Genomic DNA, 24321 nt, shown 5'->3' with positions numbered 1-24321 from the left:
GATTTATATTTTATTTTGCATCGCTAGCGCAAATACGCCAAAGAGGAAAAAGTATTAACCAAGGCAGTATTCACAACAAGTGGCGAAACTGAAGTACAGTTATAGTGACTTTCGAGTAGATTGCATTAACAACTTTAACAGCCGAATGTCCATGATCAGCCAGTCATCACTGAGTGGAACTGTCACGGATCTGGTATAAGTTGAAACGATGCAAGAATAAAGCCGTCGTGGTTAGACCCACAAGCAAAGCCGTCATTTTTACATTGATTCAACATCTGCAGACGTTTAATCGATGTAAAAATGACGGCTTTTGCTGGCAGGGGAACTGTTTTGTTGCAAAAATCCTCAACGAAAATCTTTCTTAGTTTCATTAAATGCTGAATTCCAAACTTTATTTTCCTGAAAAGTTTTGTGTTATCCAGAGAAAGCTAAGTAAATATGGGCGTTGGGCACATTGCAAACACGAAGAAGCTTACAAAAGAAAACTTGGCAAGCTAGTCCTGTAGAATTTCGTCTAAAAATGGGTCAACCTAGAAAAAATTCTTATAAAGACGAATTATATATCGTTGGAAAGTTAATTTTATCAGCTTTTCAATGATGGGTTTTGTCATTTTTTTTACTTTGGGGAAAAAAAGTTACGACCAAAAACGTGCCGGAGGGGTAAAAATTGAAATTAGGAAAAAAATTAACATAAGAATATTTATTTTCTTATTATTCCTGTAATGGGTGAACAAAAGGTTAGAAACTTATGAATTATCAACAGTAAAGCAGAATATAGATGCAAAAGGTACCGTATAAATGAAAATAGAAATATATATCTGTATCAGGGGGTAAGAGTGAGCAAGACTGGAGGAGGGGGCACCAGTAAAGCTGTCGTTGTTTATTATAACTTTATTATGTTATAGTTTACTTACTACGGTTAGTGTGACACATTGCAGATGGATTCAAGTCAAGAAGAAACAGCAATTTGTGTTAAGTGTCTATCGGACTGGTGATTCTGTGTCATGCTGGAGCTTATTTCTGCGAGAGTGATAGTAGCCTACCACACACCCTTTGGACACTATATTTGGTCATGCTTTGAAAATGGATTGTGAAACGTTGGTTGCAATGGAGAAAAACAGAGAAAATGACCATATTACATACATACATACATCATGCCGTAATTTCTTGAGAAACCATGCGAGATCCAAGAAACGTTCAGCCTCAAATAATGAACAATCCAGTAGCAAGACAGTATCAACCAGGTCAGATCAACAGTCGTTCGACTTTAAAAAGCAGTGTTTTTACTGTGAATATACAGGAGTTGTATGTTTGATGAACGGCACCCTGATCGAAATAAATTTGAAGAGGTGCAGACAAAATCGTCAGGAATATATTACGTAACACTTGCTTTATGCCAAAGTAGAGACGATGAACTTGCTAAAACTGTTCAGAAACGACTGCTTAGTGCACACGACCTGGTGTTTGCTGAAGCCAGATACCATGTACCATGCAGAACAAGGTTTGAAAATGCTGCTCAGTATTCAACACCTGGTCGTCCAACATCCACTGAAAAAATGACATTGTTTAATACTGTATGTAAAAAAAAAGTAACATGATAGGCCATGGACTTGTAGGCTACACCGTTGTCAGTATAGGATTGGAATCATGATATGATTACAGAATGCCACCCAAACCGTATTGTTTTTCATATTTACTTTCAGGAAGACCTTCACAATCGCTTTATTGATCTTCTCTGGAGTGCATCTTACATCTTCAAGAAGTCACATCCCCGTTGGTCTGGATACATGAGTGCGAAAACAACATCGCAATCTAAGCCAAAGTCTGTTGTAACCGTGTTACCGGTGATCGACTTACATGCCACAGATTTAACAACTTAACACTCGTTTCTATCGTTTGTGGTTGAACAGTGCCAAAAACTGAATGTCCGAATGGCATGTGTAACCTTCAACCAACAGCTTCATATAAATGCATACGACATAAAATCATCAAAGAACATGAGCGTATTTGTTCGATTGGGCGGCTTTCACCAGCTTATGAGTTTTCTGGGATCAATTGGTTCTTGTATGGAAGGAAGTGGCTTGAGAAGAGCTCTTGAGACAGCATACGCTCCTGTAACTGTAGGTAGGGCACATGTTTAGTGGGAAGGCAGTTCCCCGCGCTGTTCGAGGTCATCTGTTATGCGCAACAGCTATTCTGTCGCTTATGTTGGAAGAATTTTGGAGTGAGTTGATGCCCGGAGAGCAGAGTGCTTTGGAGAAATTTTGTGACTCAGACAGTCCTTCTGATCATAATAATGATAACATTGGGCATAAGATGATAGCATTTTTCACCGATAACAAGGAGCAGTTCACACGAGAATCACGTACATCAGCTCTGTGTTTGATCTATGTTAATTACGTTTCAGTTGTGCTGGAGTTTATTCAAGCAGAGAGAACAAGCAACTGGTTACTACACATTTCTGCATCAAAAAGCATGCTGAAGCTATTTGCTGCCCCAGGTCACAACAATTGTGCAAAAACATGTCGCCCGTATCTTTAAACAATTGCAGAATTGGAAACAAGTCCCCCAGATGTCTACCAGCAATTTATGTACAGAAATCACATCGTCAGGCGTTCTAACAAACAATTGTATGGGCAGAATTCTGAACTGATTCTCATGAACTCTTTAAAAGGAAAAGGCAGAGTCATTGGCAAGGGCACCACCGATAGTGTATTAAGGGTGTGGAATAAAAAAACATGCATAATGTATTAAGGGTGTGGAATAAAACGATGCACAGGTGTGCAGAAGTGACAGATGCACTCAGTACAGTCTCATCATTGTCAAATTCTGATGATAAACACAAAGAGGCATTTGCTGGAAGAATCAAACGTGATAATGATGATTTAAAAAAAGTACAAACCTGGTTTTGTTCACATAATCCGTTGGAGTTCAGCTTATGGCTCTAGACTCAGGGTTGATTGATAACAACAACAGTGTGACCTGTGACCGATCTGAGGAGATAGGGGCGTTTATCCAAATTGAACTTGATGATAAAACCTTTACTAATAGTTCCTTCAAGAGGAAGAAGCAAATAAATGCTATACAGACAGAGCCTTTATGCCAGTCTAAAAATTGGTCATGATACTATCGCCATTGATCCATTAACACACTTTTTGAGATTGGTTGTTGTCATAGAGAGAAAGCCAGAAAACGAAATTGCAGACTACCGGTACTTCTTCTACGAGTTATCACCGTACCCAATGTCACTGTTTAAAGATGGAGTTTTACGAACTGCGCAAAAATCAAAACTGAAGTCATACATCTTGCACAAAGTTGAAATGACAAAAGAACCTGACCCCATTAAAATTATTGATGGCGGTGCCTTGTTGTGGTGTTGTGACAAAGAAGAATGAGAAGTTCCATGAGTTCTTCAAAGAGTAGGCCTACATCAGTTTTCTTCAGCACTTGTGCGACAACGTTATTGTTTTTGATGGCTACATGGTTGGTTTTGAATCTTTATCCTCGGACTGACAAAGCCTTGACAGGTTATTCCTGATAGATTCGCATACTTGTAGAGGCTTTTGACGCAGGGCCGGTTACCGAGATTGACAGAGTGAAGTTTCCGATTGTTGAAGTGTTATTGCCGGGAAATTATTCCATCCATTAGGTCCGCTGAATGGAAAGCAGTCCTTAGAATGCGTGGCTCAAGCGCACACACCGAGCTTCGAACCAGCGCAGCTTGATGAAGCTTCTTCGTTCACGAAGTCACGGGCTAACCAATTAAGCTATCGGGGTAGACTCACATGGGAAACGACCACAGAAGTACAAGGAAATGGTCATGTCTAATCGTTCACCTGTTGATCCGGCTCTTCTTCCACCATCACCACGAGCTGCATACTATCACGGCCTCAGAGTATATCACCAGCTGAAAGTTTGGAGAACTTTAAGCAACTCAGATTTAAAACCATTGTCATTGGGTTGGCAGAAGAAAGATGACTAGTTTTCTCCAGTCATGACGGATGTAGCTGCTGCACCAAAAAATGTCTTGAAAATCTTTTGATGTAGCTGCAAGGGATCATGTGACAGACGCTGCTCTTGTCGGAAAGTGGGCTTAACAGGCACATCATCAAGCAAAGAATGACACGGTGTCAACCAAAGATTCCACCCATCAAAAACGCTCTGGTACGACGTCTCAAACTGTTGAATTGAATGATCAAAATTCTTGCCAAACTGAAAGGAACATCTTTTTCTCAAACTGTACAAACAAAGATTTGTGGTGGCTTTAACGAAACAACTGGAGTTGAATGGTTTTAAAGTTCATTTGTGCCCTAGTGTTGCAGATACAACAATCGTTCAAGTTGCTTTGATTCGGTAGGTAGGACACCTGTAACTGTGTACTCCGACGATACTGATGTCCTTTTCTTACTAGTGCATCCGTGACTATTCTAATATCTTCTTGCCAAACATTACAAGAGGAAAAAACTACCAGCAAAGACAGTGCTACAGAGTTAGAGATGTTATTGCGAAGGTAGATGTTCTTGTTTTGGAGTGGCTGTGATACAACTTCAGCAGTTCATAAATTCGGCAAGATGTCTATTTGAGAAGTTGTAATCAAGCAAGTTTGCGAAATGTTGCCGATGTTTTCTACGAAGACGACATGTCTCCACACCAAGTTGGCAGGGCTTGGATACGGTTCTTCGAACTTTTAAACTTAATTGTCTACATATAAGCCTACTTTACCACAAATCACTAAACAGAAGTACGAGGAAATGGTCATGTCTAATCGTTCTCACATTGATCCGGCTCTCCTTCCACAATCACCACGAGCTGCATACCACCACGGTCTCAGAGTATAGCCTATCATCAGACATGCACAAATATTACAGTCGTGTTTGATGACGAATTGGGAGAAGAGAGAAATTTTATGGATGCGTTTGCATCACTTTGAGCAGGGGCGGCTCGCTAGTGTGTGCTGCGGTGCTGCAGCACTCCCACCAAAATTTGCACGAAAAGTTTCTCAAATAAATTAGCGTTTCTTCTGCCCAAAATGTAGTTTATGTTTTCTGTTCACAGAATTGCTGACTGTGTAAATTATATTTGGCAACTCTGTGTGCTGTGAAATATTTTGCGCAAGGTTACAATAAAACAAACACTCGATCGTGACGTCAACGAGCAGCGTGTTTTCTTGAGTTGCCTATACAAACGAATAGCAAACGCTTGTGCTGCGTTTCAAACAGCACATTTAGGGTTGCCAGGTTGAAATTTTTTATGTTGTTTGGCATGAAAAAAAATCCTGTTTGGCTTTTTTCAAAATTTGGCAGTTTTTTGGCCTTTTTTGTTGTTTTTTGCCAAAAAATTTTGTTTGGCATTTTTTAATTTGGCCTTTTAAACGTTGTTCACATGACTAACCCACTTTTTTGGTTTCAAGCTTTGCAGCTGTTGTTTATGATTGACCAGTCAGGCCTGCCGCCTGTTAGGCTACTGTAATGAATATTAATATTTTACTAATACTAACATTGTTTTACCAAGTGAGTAACATTACCCTGTCGTGCTCAGGCGCTGTGACAGCACAATAGCTAGAACGTGTTATTCACATTTGTTTGTTGATCGTCCTCTTCAAAAAATATTACACATTTGCGAAACTCTTAAATAAGCCAGTTTTATCTTAAACTTTTATCACAATTTAGAGCTGAAAATACGCTCAGGATGTAGGCTACCTAATCAAATGTGATTTTTCAAAATTTTCTGGGGGAGGCCCGCAGACCCCTCCTCTGTTGAATTCGCCTTCGGCGAACACGCAGCACCCCCATTTCTAGAACTCACCAGCCGCCACTGACTTTGAGTGAAATGCGCTTACATTTTATTAGAACTTAAAACTGTAAATGTCGTTTTTACATATTCACAGCTGGTTTAACCGTAGCAAGACCGGGCTTTTTTGGCACTCCAGGACTTGGGGGACACAGTGTTTTTGTAACAAAACACCCTATGAAATAGCATTTTAACTAAAACCTTCTTCACTACGTCCTAGATAGCTTTTATGTGTTGCTTACAGTTACATACCCTTGCTTATAAAAGAAAAACCTTTTATTTCGGTGAAATCTATCCTGTTATCTCCGTCTCGGTCAACTTTTACTCCCTTACACGTGTGATATATACCTCCTAATTAGGTTATGTTTTATATTTTTGCTTTCCGATTGTTAGTTTGCTTTGTTGATAGTAATATTCCAATTTATGGTGTTGTATTCTGTTACAAAGGTAACGTATTTTAGCTTATAATTGTATTATAATATTGAGCAAATTAGTGTTTTACCCCCCCCGGCACGTTTTTGACCGCAACTTTTTTCCCCAAGGTAAAAAAAATGACAAAACCCATCATTGAAAAACTGATAAAATTATCTTTCCAACGATATATAATTCGTCTTTATAAGAATTTTTTCTAGGTTGACCGAAAATTCTACAGGACTAAGCATAGCTTTATCGGTACATGATCTTCAAGACATTACTTGTATGCAAGATTCCTTTAGTCCATAATAAGGTTGTTTTTTCTTCATATTGTGACTGATTGAGTGGAAAGTATGGAGGCCTCGTAGCGTTGCCAGGGGGTAGGCTACTTTTGGACCAGGGATGATTTTAGGGGGCCCATTAACCTTCCAAGAGGCCCGGGAAGTTGAAGAGACAACGGCCGCGTAATCTTTGGATATAGTGAATATTTTTGAAAGTGTCTTGATTTAAGCGAGGATCTTATTGGTTCTTGGCCCAAATTCTCCTCTTAACGAGCCTGTGGAAGTTAACCCAGTCCATTTTCCAACAGACAACTGTGCGTGTCTTGCCGACATATCCGCTTTCTCTCGTTGAGATTCGAACTGAGAACCTTCTAACACACGATGACGCTTCACATGAACTAACTTGGCTACTTTTCTATGCAGCTTTGTTCTATTAAAAAGTCGTATAACTTCCTTGTCTTGTTTACGTCTATCTTCACAACGTTTCGAGCAGTGGCTAGCTTCACCGGGCCATTTTTCCTGTACTCGTTTATCAATGCTTGTTTGTGGGCCAGAAAGGCTTCTGGTACGAAGCGAGTATTGGCGCAAAACTGGAAAATAAAAAACAACTCCGGTGAGCTTTCAATGGGAATATTTATGACCAAGTGACAGAACTAAGTTCACACCAATACATTTTGTGCTTGAAACTGAAGTGTTGTTAAATGAAGTTATTTCGGAGGGTTCTACCGCTACCCAACATGGCACAAACTTAGCGTTTCCAGATTTTGATTACTTTGCATACTTGACAAATACTACGAAAGAAAATCTACCTTTTATGGGACCAGCAATGGCCTTAGCTGAGAAGTGTTGGCAGAGACTAAAATATGCGGTTATGGTGTTAGTTAGTTCAAAAAATGAAAACACTGATTTCTTACATCTTTTTCAACGGCGTTGAGCTTTTCAACTCCAGGAAGCCCAGTAAGGTCAATCGGTGGAGCAATTTTGCGCAGTGTTGGTATGATGGGGGGTACTAAAGATGGCAGGGTAGAGGAACCGGCAGTCTTCTGAAAAGGATGTGTGATGTCATGAAATCAAACCATTGTACCAAAAATGAAAACACGAGTTTAACTACAGGAAGTGAAATAGTATATTTCAAGAAAACTTTCGGGAAGAAATGTAAAATTAGGATCGCTACAGCGGAACAAGATTTTCTTCCAACCTCAAATATTTACAACTCGGAAGTGGTCAAAACTAGGGACGGTACATTACGGGACGCGCAACTCCGTTGTTCCTTCAACATTAGAAGGGTCAATTGCCAATTTGACATTTTTTTTACGCTTTACTGCTGGCTTGCTTTCAACTAAAAACCTTAAATTACTTTAAAACCAACTTCACTCTTCTTATATAACCCATAAAAAGTAAAATATTTTGTAAATTACAATAAACGTAACCCTTCTAGTGTTGCGGATAAGTCAAAAGCGGATTAGGTTTCGCATCCCTATGATCTACAATCCCTAGGTCAAAACGAACTTACTAACTTGTAACCTCATATTTGAAAACTACACGATGACAGTACACAACGCAGCATTGCATTTGATACATTGTAGCTGGTTAGTGGTTATATATTATCCAGATGAGTAACGCAATGGGGCTGACTTGGGGTATTAATGTGTGCTTTAAAAAGTGTTGATGTTAAACAGCTTAGAAACAACAAATCGTCGTCAGCTGAGTCTCGCCCATTCTGTGACTACAACGGGTCGCACGTTTACACACATGACTGAATGCAACCGAGCACGTTCACCTGTCGATGCAGCCACTGCGCCAGAGCGGCCGGGTCATGGAGATGTGGCAGGATCTCTGAAAGATGGTTGGACTGTCTCTTTGTCTCCTCTCGTTTCGATTTCAATTTCTCATACAAGTTTGCAACTGTGAAATCAACAACATTAGTTGGCGTTAACACTTCACTAAAAATCATTACAGACAATGCTCTTATCTGGCTCAGACACTGGCGTGACAGGCTATGAATGAATCACTTCATTAAAGTAGAGTTGTTCATGCTAGAACTCTATGCTCCATAACATAGACACCTTAATTAAATAGAAGGACTAGTATCTGCTTTGCTCGGTATTTGGAACTTGGGTGTTAAATCCAAACTTGGGTGTATCCAAAATGTGGTTTAAATTATTTGTAAAACTTTGTTTTCGGTGTCTGTTATAGGGTTTTGAGGGGCAAGGATTCCATTTTTCACACTTGTTTTTCTCTAAAATGTCAATGAAAGGTCTTCTGAAGCTTATTTGTTGCAAAAATATCACAATTTTGGCAAAAATAGGTGTTTTTTTTACTTAAGTCAATGGAACAAGAATTTAAATCAACATTCAGTAAAAGTGATTAGTTAAAACGGCAAAAATTATTTAACAGCAAATGGTGCGTGGTATATCAATGACAGCCTAGGCTATATCAAAGCAGATGATTAGCCTATACTCGATAAAGTTATTCGTCAGCTATGAGAAATTTAATGCCATATTTTCTTTAAAAAACAGTGTAGCAGCATATTATTGGCCTACTTAAGTTAGTAAGTTTTTCTCTCCTTCTCAAACAACCAAGTCGCTTTTCTTTGTCGCTTTTGTCCAGAACAAATGCTTTCAAAAGAATATTGGACATCGTCATGCAAGCTGCTTTAATTCTAGCCATTGGGCTATTGGTATGTGCTAAAATCTGGCTTGCGTGTGTTCGACAGCAGTGAAAGTTCCACTTCTCAAACATGTGATGCGCTGAATAAACAAAATGAAGTGTTGAAAGTTTGGGTATCGTCAGTCCACCCCGATTTAAATTCTGGAGGAATGCTGAATCAATTGCATCATCGTTGACATTTTCATTTTCAACTCCAGACAAACAAGATCGAAATTTGTGTTCTAAATATCCAGCCAGAAAAACAATCTTGTGTTTGATAGAACTATTGGAAGCAATGAGCTCTTGAGTGTCAGCAATATCCAGAAAATCATCGTCAAGATGAATGTTAGCGTCACATGCAACATCACCAGACTCTTGTGGGGTACAATCATATTTCAAAAGAGCATGAAGGTTCTTGGTTTCAGCAGCTTCCTTGATGCAGTTGCCTTGATGCCTTGATGCAGCAGCAGGATCAATGTAGAAATTACCGCCACTACGTTGTCTGGCTTGGCCAAAGAACTTTTCTAGGGCTTCATCAGCAAACACACCAGGTAGAACATAACTGAAATTATACTCCATCAGCTATAACTGTGCAGCCTGAATGTTGGTTCTTGTTGATACAACAAATGCATCTGCAGTTGTTTTTGTGAGTTTTTTTATTCGACCATGACCACCTGTCCAGGCGCAAGAGGACACCACGTCACAAATTTCGCAAAGCTTCTTGAAACTAGTGCAGTCCTTTGTCCACGGCTGACGACACTCATTCCGCATGTTAATAGCTGAATAGCGATCCTTAACATTCATCATGTGGAACCAGTCAGTGATGAGCTTCACGAAAATGATAGTGCCATCACTAATATCGAGTCTATTCTTCAATGTGGAAAGGGCAGCCACAGTCTTTTCGTGGAAAATCTGGCAAACAAAAGGAACACTTTGTCTCTGCAAAGGCTTGGGGTACACAGCTGTATATGTGACCTTTGTTAAACGGATGCTGTTTTTACGATCTTCATTGTAGAGTGCTTCAATATCACGCCAGCGTGCAACATGCGTGTTCTCCTCTTTCATGAAAGAGAGTTCTTTATTGTGCTCAGTTATCCAGTTGTTTCTAATGTTTTTAAATAAATGGACATAGTCAAAAACAAGAAAAACATCAGAGTTGGTTGCTTTGATAAAACTTTTGCCAGGTCCACCTGATTTTGTATAAACAGAAACATTTGTTTTACAATTGTCACATACACAGGAAATCGTAGTACCTCCAGCGTTACCAACAGCCACCAAAGCTTCCAGGATTATTTTCTTAAGTTTATCAGAATTCAGTTTTGCGACAGGATGAATACGCAGAATATATTTATGGCCTCCGAAATGGCATACAACTTCAATCACCAGTGCATCAGTAGCAAGAACTTCTTCTTCACCAGACACGCTTCGAGCATAACCAACTTCTTCACTTCATCGAATAAAACGTTGACAAGACGCTGTTGTGGTTGAAGTTGTTGGAAGAGTTGCTTCAAATTTTCATCTTGAAGACTACAATATCTCTTAACTCGTACTCTGATACGCATGAAAGGATTTTGTCAAGTTGTGAGCATTTACTAACCAGGCTGTTCTTTTGCAGACAATCGGTTTTCGAAAAGTAAATTTTAGGTATTCCTATGCCATTTTTCTCCACACAGTTGAGATATAAAAATCCAAATGCTGAATTCACTTGTTGGAAATGAAGGAACTGGATGACAGAGCGTCCTTTAGCATCAGTTTTGGATATGTAGGCTAAATATCATCATCATTGCGAATAATATGATGATCTTTTGAAAATCGCTTTATGATGACGTTACAAAATGATGAAAAGCTCGCTATTTCATCCAGTGTTTCTGCTCGAAATTGTTCCTTTGCTGCTGTGCCTCAGCTGAAACTTGTGTAGCCTACTTCTCGGCACTGAGGAGACCTGCTTCAAGCATGATTGAACCACTCCAGGAAAGATCGAAGGTGGTCCATTCGGTCTTTTTCCCCCCTTTGCTTTTATCCAATTACAATCAAACTGATTAGTACAAGCATAGATCTGCTTCAGCTTTAGCAAACTGGAACGTTCATTTGGCATAGCATCAATCCATCGGTTTCGTTCTGCTTCTTCAGTTGGAAACTTTATAACTTTGGTATAAGGCCCACCCTTGTAATTATCACGACATCCATAAACATTACATGCTTTCGGCATCTTTTTATGCAGTAATTTCAAGTACCTTAAATAAGCATAATTTATAACAGGTTCTCGATTTTTTTTTGCCCATCGACATTTATTTTATAAATAACTGAAATTCCAATCGACTACTAGGCTACATTCACAAGATCTCAATATTTGCAACTGGGCTACTTGAAATTCCCCAGCAGCGTGATCCACGGCTAGGCTAACCTACAACGGCAAGCAATCAAAAGGCACACCTGTATTTTCTAACCTCCGCTCAAACCAATTGCACTGCAATGAAGCTAAACTCAAAGTACAGTAAATAATAATGGACTGTTGCAAAACCCCACTTGCATTGTCATGTCACAATTAAATTTTGGCAAGCATTGCTTTCTCTTTATCTGCAATTGTTGTGGACATTTTCAATAGATTTAGCAACAGTTAGCCATAGTAGCCTGTAGTAGGTCATAGTCATTTATGCGCATAGTAGTTTTAAGATTTTGGCACCCAAGTTTGAAAACCCGAGATTGCGAGATACGAGCCCTTCTATTTAAGGTGTCTATGCTCCATAATGTTAAGAACACCCTGCCTGTATGGCTGCAGGTTTGAATAACAAGATTGGTTTTCACATTGTCCAGGTTGCTTGAATCGGCCTGCATGCCTTTGAGAGTCAACATCGCTATAGTGGCTGAATATGTCCAGAAATAATTTGTAAGCAACTTTTAAATGAAAAAATTTGGTGTCTCAGAATGTGGTTAAGAAAATAAAACGACGTCGATCAAATTTCGTTTTTTCGAGATAGTAACAGATAATAAAAATGTTATAAAACAAAAAGGTTTTATTTAAGTTATAACATACCGGTATTGAATTATTCTCACATTCAAGGTATCAATTTAGACAACCAGTTTCTGAAGTATGCAACACACTACAGATCGTGTTGTCAGCGTACACGGTTGCCCGTGAGAAACCATTTAATTCGCTTTAACACGTAAAAAATCTGTCTTCAGTCACATAGGATTAAAGTTTAAAAAGTTTTGTATTTTGAATGGAAAGTCGAATAATGATCATCTTCAACCAATTTTGGTTATACAGACCATAAATCAAGGGTTCCCAACCTGGGGGCCATGGCCCCCTAGTGGGCTATGAGCCTTTTTCAAGGGGGCCATGAAAAACTTTGAAAAATAATAATTTTTTTAATTTATCATCTCTAAGTCCACTCCAACATTATATAACAAAAGAAATAAATTAAAATAGTAGCGGTTACTGTATAAACAAGTTTTTTAATTAAAATTACGTTTCTTATTTTTTTCAAAAGGTTGAAAAAATAGGGGGACCCATTAATTTTTCAAAATTTTGAAAGGGGGCCACGGTGTAAAAAAGGTTGAAAACCCCTGCCATGAATTAATCTCCAAAAATAGAAATAGCTGTCGCAATAACTCACCCTTGAATGAAGTGATCCCATTACGGCGATATTCCTTCAACTTCTTAATCTTCTTCTTCAACTCAATTTCGACTCCCAGGCCTTGCACGACCAAATCATGGGCGATGGGGTGGGACTGGTACTGCATCATTGGCCGCATTTTCTCTTCAATCTCCCGCAACTCGCTGGGAAGCTTACGGTAATAATGCACTGCAATGAAAGTTGAACCATAAGAAGCAGAAAATCACTGACGAAACACTCAAGTTTTTTAGACTATGTCCCTGAGGTAGCAAATGTTGACAAGTGCATGCTAATGTTTATAGTATTTTTAACGTCTGCTGTAAAAGTTGTATTCTTATATTGAAATTTTTAAACAAACAAATTGTTTCACGATGCATAACTCGAAACAAACAGCCCACATTAACCCCTGCACTGCTGATGCAAACCAGACAGCAAAATCCGTCATGTTTACAATCCGTCATGTTACATTGATTCAACGTCTGCAGACGTTGAATTAATGTAAATATGACGGATTTTGCTATTTGAGATGTTAATTGGTCACTTACACAGGTGGTTGGAGTGGTTGATGAGGCCAAACTTTCGTACGATGCCTTTTCTTCGGGCTCTCTCTTGTAGCCTGAAATAATGAAACATTCACAGAACCGGTCGTGCCTCAGTCACAACCAATGCATTTCATCACAATGTAGATCTTAACGACCTGGTTTAGCCTGATGGTACGAGTTCGCTGTGGTAATGGCATCAAGTTAAAACAGGTCGTTAATATCCACATTGTGAAGTAAGCAACAATCATGCTGCTAAAGCGAAACTCAATCAATTGCATTTCATTTTAACCTTTTCCACTAGTCGGTCCTCAATCAAATATTCTTTTAGGTGTCATTCGCTAAACTGGACGTTCACTGACAGAATAACGCGAATATTTAAGCAAAATCACCAAAAAAGGTTGGAGAATTTTACTTATGTAAAGCCGCATACGAAATGGCTTGGAATGTGATGTTACAGTTTTAATCATGAAAACAAAACAACGACAAAGTATGATGACTAGTTTTATAGTGAACCTAGCATGCATAGCATAGCTACCTAGCATGATAGATTTTTACAACCGCCATTTTGAGGGCTTTTAAGACGGGTCGGTCATCCGGACTGAAGTAGATATCCCTGACATCCCACTCGGCATAATTGTCTAATTCTTCAACAAAATCCCCACGGGCCGCTAAATACCTAACAATATAAATGATATGAAATGAGCAGTGAGCACACTATACAGTGAAGAACTGAGATTATCGATGGCGATAGAGGTTATGCTTATTCCCAAAACATACATCCAGAACAGGCTTTTGTATGTGTTCTGGCAGCCGATTGAACAGTGAACACTGGCAAGAATTGCCTGGCAGATCGCTTCGTTCTACATAATTTGTATGATGCAGATCATACCGCTTTCGTTAACTCACCCCAGGTGGGGAAGCTCTGTATTAGGCACTTTCAGTTAAATAACTTCCAACAACAATGTTATAGGTAAGCCTCAAAACCAGAGGCACGTCTTTGAAAGGTAAGAACAATGCAATTTGCTACAGCAGCTTGGAAACCACGTTGAATCTGCCAACTATTCTTCATGCACGTACATACCCCGCCATGTGCTGGGCTCTATGGGAATCCGGTAGAGGGCGGCATGGATCTTCACATGCTTTGAAGGGGATTGGGGTGGGTGGTGGCCGCACGGGAGGGTTTGGCATGTCTAATATGGAAGAACTCAAATGTTACGGAAGGTGTTTAAACCGAAGTTATTTATAATTGAATCAATTCAGATTTCAGAGTGACAACAAATCTATTTCAATGGTAAAGTTCATAATCATAAATAACAGGTATTTTACTTTTATTCGATTACCCGTAATCAATTTAGTTTTATTAATACAGATTACAGAGTTTATCAATATAGAAAGTTACATCCAGGAGCCACATGTGCGCTGTTGAGTTTAGCTGGTCGAGATACAATGACATCACCAGAGCATAGAGCCTAAGACCATATGGAGCTCAATGTGACGGCAGTTAGTTCCTACAAGGCAGCAGTAGTGACAACTGAGCTAGCAACATTTTAGCAAGTGGCTGAAGTTGGTAAACGATGAAACTGAGCAAGCCATAACATGAAATATCACAAGTCAGCAAAATGAGTTTAACAAGCAATGACCAAGCAAGTCCAACGTGAACACGTAAATCTCATTTGCTGACTTAGCAGTAGCTAAAATGGAATTGTAATTGCCGAGTTGTCCGACTGACGTTAGTTCCATCACTGGACAATACATTGATAAATTAGACCAGCCCGTTAACTTGCAATGCGTATGAACCTTTTAGAGGAACTTTCAGTTACCTGGCATAGGATACTTGGCATTGATGACATAACATTTCATGTAGTGCAGTTCGCATTCAAGTTTTGATTTTGTTTCCACTTGAGACGCGATGGCAGTCCAGTTCCCAGAACCACAATCAGCAAGCGCATCAAGAAGTTTCAGTTCCTCTGAGGCCGACCATCCATACTCGAGGATTGGAAAATCATTGTTCTGTGTGCACAGCACTGATGATGGTGGTGCGCCAACAAATGGGCGATTCAAGGCAAACTAGATGCTTATTGTCGTAGAAGCGCCAAATCAAAAAGATATCATGGGATTCTGGGATATTTGCAAGAATGTACTGCCATGTCATCACAGTTTAAACACTAATTCAGCCCACCAACTGAGTTAGCATTTACAATTTCTTTACATAACATTTCTAGGGATGGATGCAGGGGCACTAATGGGTTGAAACCATAGGCGCCTAAGCCGTGGGGGCCAGGCCCCCACGCATATTTCTGCGTGGGAGCAACTTTTTATGCTGTATTGATGCATAAAACAATAGATGAACTAGCCATCGGCAGCAGGATAACATTTTTAAATGCAAACCGCAACAGCTTCGCTATAAATAATCACTAGAACAAGTAGCGATGCTACAATCCCACCCCAGACAAAAAAATCTGTCGTTTTTACATTGATTTAACGTCTGCAGACGTTGAATCAAAGTAAAAATGACAGATTTTATTGCCTGGGACATAGCAAAAATCTACCATTTTGCTTCAATGTTATTGAAGCTTCGATTCAATGTCATCAGATGTGGAATGCACCTAAAAACAACATAATTTGCTACGTAGACGCAGCGTGCGTTTAGCTTAATGCGCTTGCAAACAGACTAGATGTCGCTTTCGAAAGTCGAAACCTCTGCAGAGAATTGTCGCGGCAGTGAATCGCTCGCTGTGAAAATGAACTTGAAGTCTCGGCCCGAGGTAACCACTAACCAACGCAACAAGGGCTGGTACAAACCGCATTGCGCACATGCCGCATAATCAACGCAGTAACGGACTCACGCAAACTGAATGGCGCACACACGACCGTTGCCATAAAAACCCGATCAAAGGCGGGATTATGCGCATCTTTTGTTTCATCTGCAACACGAAAACGAGCGTATCACAGCGAATTGAAACTTGAAAGCAGGTCAGCTGGTCAGCCATAAGTTACGATATTGTAGTGAAAAGGGAGCAATGTCAAGTCAAAAACTTGATCAAACGTCTCTCCATAACTATTTTTCAAGGGTTGTTTAAGGATGTCAGCAACTTTTAAATTTATTCAAGGTGACGTGCTGTTGAATTGATGTAAACATGAATGATTTTGCTTTCAACAGGTATATTTTCAAGCGTATGATCAAGTTAGTATTTTCATTCCATTTACAGTACACTATACCTTTTAGTTAACATTTTCGTCTCTTGTTTCATGCTAATAAATCTAGTTCATTGCTAAACTTTATGTTGTGCTTAGCTTGAAGAGTCGCAGTTCATCAACCGCTAGCCAACGCAGACGCATAGCATGTGTTTTGGTCGAGCTTTGTTTATAATAATTAACGGTAGGTCGAACGAACGTAGCGATAACTCCGAGTGTGGCAATAAAAGCAATCCTAGTGTGACGACATAATTACGTCATCCGTTGCGTGACATTTCGCTGAATTTACGTTGCTGCTGATGAAACACGCTTTCGCCCCCACGGCCAAAAAAATAGTTAGGCGCCTATGGTTGAAACAAACATATTATTGCATCATAGTCTAAAGTAGCAGTTTTTTTTTTCTTCAATTGCTGTATGGCTCAATTTAAAAAAGCAAAATGACTACCGAGTAGGCTATACCTTGTTTTGTTTTAACTGTAAGTGCTACACAGTACACACACAGAGAATAATTTGGAAGTGAATGCAGCCCAACTTCTCAATCGCCAGCTAATTATACAGTACGTACATCCCGAAGCTAGACTTAAAACTGCTGTATTTATGTCAGAGGAATCGCATAGTTCACATTTACAAATAAAATTAAACAAATAGAATAATATATATAATTAAAATTACTGACTTACAATGATCTCATACTTGTGATTGTTTTGATGCTTTTTGCTTTCAAATCCCTTCGCAAAGCACTAGAAATATTAATGTTTATCATTGCCAGTTAGTATCGGCCACCCCCACTAGTGGGGAACAAACCGACGATGGATTATGATGAGTTAGAGAAAGGAAATGGAAAAGCACACAAAATCAGACATGTATAAATATTTTTACAGATCTAGGTATAAAATATGAACAATCCTGATGAAACAAAAAGTAATGTAGTATAATAAACACAGATGTGTTTGATGTACAGAAAGACTTCCAGTAACCTTCCTTAACTTCCAGTCCACTCAGTTAAGGTCTTTACCCGTCATGTGTAACGTTAGATATGATGACATGTTAACTAGAATAATTTCGATTCTGTTATTATATCATGACCTACTTCAGCAATGTCATGTTCTCATTATTTATATTATGCATATATTATATAAAATTAAAAAACAATGAAAACTATTAATACTACAAAAAGTGCTCAATGCTAAGCAAAAAGGCAAAGCAGAGCGAATTAAATCAAATATAGTAATAACTATATTTGATTTATTATATAATATTGATTTTTTATTTAATAGTTCAACTATGTTATATATATACATCATACAACCAGACAGGGGCGCCGGGGGAATTCCCCCCTGGCCTTAATTTTCCTGTGAATGGGGGGCAGGAGGGGCAATGGTGCCCTTTTAAGGTCATGTAAGTTACTGCACAATGCACATTTTGCAATATAACAATTCCTGCTTTTCGCTTTTAGCCTAATTATAATCTTTCATTTTGCCTCAAAATAATATTCACGACACAAAATTCTATATCTCAGTAGGTTACATCATTATAACATAGTATGATGCCCTTCCGTGCCATTGTTCTTTGTATATATAGGACACTTGTATCATTACTTGATAATGAGCTCATGAGCTGAAACAGTAGATGAGCGTTATTGTTATAAAATCTTTAAAAAAAATGGCCTTTCACCAATAAAAGTGCCCTTTTTTCATAATCCTGCCCCCAGTGCCACCCCAGTCAAAAATCGTTCCGGCGCCCTTGCAAGCAGAAGTGTAGTTACAATAGCACTGGCAATGTAAGGTAACATACAAAGTTTGGCACAAATGATTATCAGATATATGACACAATGTACAACTATTACTGAGTTGTCATTTTGGAGGTAATGTTCCAATGACAATCGATGATCTAGCCAATCTAGACAAACCTAAAAAGTTGCTTGTCTTAATTGATTGACACATTACTGAAATTAAAACCACAAAACCTTTTAGAAAAAATAAACTACATGACATTATAAAAAACAAGCAATCAATGTATCATATGCAAAAAAGAACTTGTGAATAATGTAGTTACAACATTGTTGAAAAACTACGTAGCCATTGATGACATCACCAATGGTGAAACAGTAGCTGATTTGCAAAACCCAAACGTACAATGTTGTGACACAATACTTACATTGGAGCAAATAATATATGACTGACATTCTGCACACTTTATATAAGGTTCTAGAAGTTTGGCTTTACATCCGGGACAGGTCTTCTCCTCTGCAAAAAGTTATATATATATTATAAGTCATAAGTTTATTATTAAAATATTTCTAACATGCATCTAATTCTTAATGGAGAAAGTTAAAACATCGTAAGACAATTTTAGAACAAAATCATCAAAGAGGGATTAAAGTTATCATACCAGCACACAAAACATAATTTTAAATTGTCAATTTAAATAGTTTTTCACATTTTATCATAAAACCTTTGTTTGAAAAACCGAGAAACACTTTAGGTTTTCAATGCCAGAGCAAATTATTACAAAACATATAACGAGATAAAATACATGCAAGATGAGCTAATGTCAAGAGAGCCGCATCAAGATTGGCGAAGTGTTTTGTTTGTGGGAAATGCAGTAAAGGAAGGAATAAAGTGGAAGGCCATGATGATGAGTTCTGCCATGGAATCGAAACAGTGACAGACTTCTGTTATCTGGGTGATCGGATAAATGGAAGTGGTAGATGTGAAGCAGCTGTGACAACAAGGGCAAGATTGGGCTGGGCAAAGTTCAGGGAATGTGGGGAAATGTTGCATGGCAGAAAATTTTCACTAAGGATGAAAGGAAAAGTATATCGGAGCTGTGTGCGGCCTGCAATGCTATATGGTAGCGAGACATGGGTATTGAGAGAGAGTGAAATGGCAATCCTGCAAGAAGAACGGAAAGGTCAATGGTGAGAGCAATGTGTGGGGTGAAAACGAGAAGGGAAAAAAGGACTGAAGAATTGTTGGATATGCTAGAGATGAGAGAGACCATAGACCAACTGGCAAGGGCAAATGGAGTAAGATGGTATGGACATGTGATAAGGAGGGAGGAAGGAAGTTTTCTTAGAAAGGCACTAGATCTAAAGGTGGATGGGAAGAGGAAACGTGGTCGTCCAAGAAGAACGTGGAAACAACAAGTGAAGGATAAATTTAAAAAAGTCGGACTGAAGGAGGAAGATGCAAGGGACAGGGTGAAATGGAGAAAAGGGATTAAAACAATTGCTGCGCGGAAACAATTGGCCACCCCCACTAGTGGGGAACAAACCGACGATGGATTATGATGATGATGATATAATATATATATATATACATAATGAAAAATAAGTGGCTGCAATTCTCAAACCCTGGGCATACAAATAGACCAATTTTGAATAATTTGCTTAACTGATAGCATGTCAAAACGTTTGAAAAAGTAAAGTGCGGTAAATTTATTTTAGCAGCATTGCCATAAAACAATTAAAGGTAAATAATTACGTTAAAAGATATGGAAACAATCTTCATTAAAAAAAAATTTGTTGCATAGTTCTCATATATAATATACCTGATTTTGAGTGAGATAAGTTGGAAATAACTTTCACGGATGACTGTGGGTTTTTTAATGACATGTTTTTTCACAATTAACAATTTCTTTATGAACCAATTGTTATTGAAAGTAACACTGCAAGTGGAAAGAAAAATTCTAAAACTAGCTAGCCTGAAGATGGTTAGCAAATTACAAACCTATCCAAAAGTGACTATGCGTTGCACTTGGGATTACGCATTTTCTGGATCTTACATTTTACTTCAATGTGAGAAAACAAAATTGTTTATTAGCAGTTGAAACAAAAGGGAAAAAAATTGTTTGCTAAGAAGTCTAATTTAAAACAAAAGTATAACAAGTATGATATGTCACTGTAGCATGGAAGATCCAAATCATGAGAGTAGGAGTTCCAAACCACAATCATAGGATATAAAATGTATGGGCATAAAAGATCTAAAACTTGGACATAAGAGATCCACAAAACATAGGCATAACCAATCAAAAACTTATTCTCATTAGACTAAATTATCTGCACCCTGGGTCGAGGTGAGCAGAGTTTAGTAAAAACCAGATTAAGTCTGGAGTCGAACCCAAATTGCATGATTTGAAAACAAGCGGCTTATCTGCTGCGCCCTCAAACAGCTTGGACAAAACTAGTGCACAGAAGATTCAAAACATGAGTATGGGAGATGGAGAGAGACTTGTCACTTTTTGATTTTTTTTTTGTGTTAAATCGCCCTTGTGCACTTGCAAGTAGGTCCATTTTACAACTACAAAATAAAAGTTTTCTTTTTTCTCTTTCTTTTTTAGATTCGGTGACTGCATTTTTAAGAGTGTTTTCCAAACACTGTTTTATTGATGCATATTTTCAGTTCAGTTCAGTTGTTTTTTTATTTCTGACCATCATATCAAAACAATACACGTCAACATAGCAAAAGTCAAGAAAAAGGTAGAAGCGACAAAACGCGAACGTTAAAACGTGCTTGTGATCGAAGTAAGTTATTGAGTTGAAAAAAATTTGGCACGGTCGCAACACCTTCAGAAAAATTTAAGATATAAAGAGAAAATAAAAAAATAAAAAATGTTACAAAACAAATAAACATATATAGGCTATAACCTTATTAGCCTACATAACTTTAGCTGATATATTGAAGATTTGTATGGACAGTTGCTATGAAGATCGGCCATGGTGCGTTATCAAGAGTGCTGATGGTCGTAAGGGGAACACGTCTTGATGCGTTTAGCTCATAGCAAAGAGCAAGGCAGGCAAAGAAAACCCCACAAAGAAATCCTACCACGGGCAAAGCCATTTCAAGCGCAACGCACCAGGCCTTGCACGACTCACAAAATAGATAGGCTATAACTTGACAACATGAAACAATGACAAAAAACAAATAAATCAAACTAGCAAAAAACAACATCATCATCTTGCGGAAATTCAATTATACCCAGGGAAGTTATGTCTTAAAGATATCAAGCGTGCTTTGATAAAAATTGCATTGATAAAGCGATAATTTTAGACCCCTGTCAGCTAAACTCGCCACTTTCACACCAATCCAACGTTGGCTAACGTTGAATTAATGCAAAAATGACAGTCATCGCCAGCTGGGATGTAGTAGTGGTATGTCCCAGTAATATGATAAATTTGGGTTACCTGATAAATTTGGGTTATTTTAAACCTTTTGGTTTTGTCATCTTTTCCTTTTGTTGGTGTCAAATTCGTGTGTTTACTTTATCGTTCTAAAAAAACAACTGAACTGAAGTCTCAACTTTGCCACAATACAATACATTAACTACAATACATGTTCGGCTGTTCGCGCCAGCAAATCCAGCAATGAAAAATAAAAATAAATTGATTTAATCAAGTGTTGCCAATTAAACATTTCCTCTTAATTTTGAAAAGTTTCAAGTGGGTAAAAATCTTAAATAGAGAGAGAGAGAGAAACCTTTTATTTTGTCTGTTGCGACAATAGTACGGTACAATTATACACAATACGAATAAAATAGTACCATAGCTATCTAAATACCACAACAGACAGGAAGCAGCGAAAGACTATATCAGTCATCGAGTCAGATGCTTCCCAGTTCTTAATGTGACAAATGTCAAGCATCGGCAAATTACCTTGAAACAAGATAGGCTGATGTTCAGTAATATTATTGAAAGAAAAGAAATCATGTGCTGCTGGATCCTCAAGTGAAGTCCTGTGGTTTTATTCAAATATAAACTTTATTCCGGGTGACTAAAAATAGGAAAAACATTTGAAATCAATAAACTCTTGTAGCAAGGGCGTTTAAACTTCAGCGCAACCAAAAAAAGTTCAAGGCAATAAAATAAGTACAAGGCTACGAGTAAAAACATTTTCAGTAACAGTATTACAAAAACAAAAATAATCACAATTTAAAAAAAGGTATAGGCTTATTGTTCTGTCATAAAAGAAATGGCTGAGTGACTCTCAGTGTGACCTGTTAGGCTGCATGAAACTAGCGCAATGTGACTGTATAATTTGACAAAGAAATTGAATAGAATGTAAATGAGAAATAATTGAGTGTAACCGAATAACACAATAGGTCAATCATGTTTTCTTCAGACGAAATTTATCAAATCCAGGCAACGTATCTTTACAAAGTTTGAGCCCAAAATAACAATTTATGACAATTTTTATCACTTTTCCACCGACATAAAGCAACAAAATTTAAATTCAATTAAAAAAAATCAAATACTTCGCATTAAAATAAAAGCAAGAAAAAAAAGCATTTTTGTCGAATTAAGTGCGATTGATCCAAACTTATCTGGCAGCCCTGCTTAAAAACTGACTAGGCTTGATGAAAACTCTAGTGCTGGTTTAATTAAATTGATTTATACAGATACAACACACACTAATCCAGAAAAGTTTAAAAAACAACTGAATTTAAAACAAAAAATTTTAGCACAAACTTTGAACCTTTCAAGGTTTTGCCATCTTTTCCCGTTCGTTAACGTGCTGGTAGGTTTATATCGATTTTTGTAGTTAGTATCTTTTTCGTCCCGGACGCGTTAATGACGAAAAATAAAATGATTGATTGATTTGATAATGGGCAGCAAACAAGATGTTACACAATAGAATGTAAAATAATTAATCCACATGGATTACTAATCGTTGTTTGATAAATTTTCTACCGTGCTGTACTTCATTTGCTTCACTGGATAATAATTTACTTTCCTCATCCCTATTCATTCAAAGCTGAGGCTGGCGAATCTGAGGCTTGTTTGCTACAAAACCGACAGTTAGGCGCCGGTCAAATAGGCGCGCACACTGTGGTGTCTAGATATTTAGGTGCGGGGCACTGTGGCACCCGTTCATTTAGGTGCTATTCCTAGTAAAGTCTGCAGATTGTATCAGCTTGGCAGGTGGGGCAATGCTTTTCACACAAAATGTTATATAAATATTGAACAGAAAATATGTTATTTTGTTAATTCATGTGTGGAGATGAGGTGCGAGACAACGCTCTACTACTCTTGATATTAGCACATCTCCACAGGACATTTGCTATGCATCCTGAACACAGGTTGCAGCCAGATGGAACCTTACTTAATCTGTTATTTTTTGCAATTACTTCTACTCGGGATGGATTGGTCGTGTGGCGAGTACATGTGAGACAACGCTCTACTACATGAATACATTTCTATAGGGCATATGAACCCTGGCTACAAGTTGCAAGCATAATGGTGCGACTTTGCTCGTTATTAAACCTAGTCCGAGTTTTGACGGAAAACTACGGTAAGTCACTCTTCACTCAAGTCTACCACCCGCTTGAATATAGGCTACGGTATATTTTTTACTGATGTTTAGTGTAGTTATTATTTGACTCACTAAAAGTGAACTCAGTCATGTTCGGAAACTTGAAACCTAGTCTAACAACAAATAAATGCCGAACACACACATTAAAATACAATATACTTTTCTGTTCAATATAACATTTTGTGTGAAAAGCATTGCCCCACCTGCCAAGCTGATACAATCTGCAGACTTTACTAGGAATAGCACCTAAATGAACGGGTGCCACAGTGCCCCGCACCTAAATATCCAGACGCCACAGTGTGCGCGCCTATTTGATCGGTACCTAACTGTCTGCGCCTAAAAGACTTGCTCCCATATATATACACTTCCAGCAGTTTATCAACAGGCGTATTTTGTTTATGAGCATTTTTTCTAATCCTGAGTTATTTCATGAATTTCTTGCAGCTGGTCAATGATCACTTTATTGTAGAGTGGTAGAGTTAAAATGCAGTTTTTATAACAAAAAATTTCTACAAGATTTAGC

The 24321-nt window shown here is 38.2% G+C and overlaps 1 protein-coding gene and 1 pseudogene across 2 annotated transcripts; both read right to left on the bottom strand.

The window, feature by feature from the left end:
- Nucleotides 1-20176, bottom strand: LOC145784328 (transcriptional adapter 2-alpha-like). 2 transcript variants are annotated; one of them, XM_082596128.1, is made up of 12 exons: nt 20041-20176; nt 18646-18734; nt 17169-17228; nt 15114-15303; nt 14375-14483; nt 13829-13969; nt 13297-13367; nt 12752-12940; nt 8266-8390; nt 7400-7528; nt 6441-7075; nt 1-485 (listed from the first exon to the last, which is right to left on the bottom strand). In XM_082596128.1, exons 1-11 carry the CDS (start codon nt 20102-20104, stop codon nt 6893-6895), a joined length of 1350 nt encoding a protein of 449 aa, XP_082452254.1. In that variant the 5' UTR covers nt 20105-20176; the 3' UTR covers nt 1-485; nt 6441-6892. The 2 variants fall into 2 exon arrangements, with proteins under 2 accessions (XP_082452254.1, XP_082452255.1); XM_082596129.1 differs by having other exon boundaries at nt 7400-7525.
- Nucleotides 8994-9941, bottom strand: LOC145784657 (uncharacterized; annotated as a pseudogene).
- Nucleotides 20177-24321: the final 4145 nt, after the last annotated feature.

This window comes from Aplidium turbinatum, chromosome 15 (genome assembly GCF_918807975.1).
Source record: "Aplidium turbinatum chromosome 15, kaAplTurb1.1, whole genome shotgun sequence".
In the NCBI taxonomy this organism is placed as follows: domain Eukaryota; kingdom Metazoa; phylum Chordata; class Ascidiacea; order Aplousobranchia; family Polyclinidae; genus Aplidium; species Aplidium turbinatum.
Note: the sequence above shows the minus strand (reverse complement) of the source record. Positions and strands in the feature narration are given on the sequence as shown.

What these genes read in the sequence shown, in the direction of transcription:
- LOC145784328 (XM_082596128.1), bottom strand. Translation starts at nt 20,104, where the DNA reads ATGTCATTAAAAAACCCACAGTCATCCGTGAAAGTTATTTCCAACTTA. An exon ending in CATATATTATTTGCTCCAAT is followed by an intron (nt 17,229 to 18,645) that starts GTAAGTATTGTG and finishes TAATATTTCTAG; the next exon opens with TGCTTTGCGAAGGGATTTGA. An exon ending in TGGGATCACTTCATTCAAGG is followed by an intron (nt 8,391 to 12,751) that starts GTGAGTTATTGC and finishes TTGATTTCACAG; the next exon opens with TTGCAAACTTGTATGAGAAA.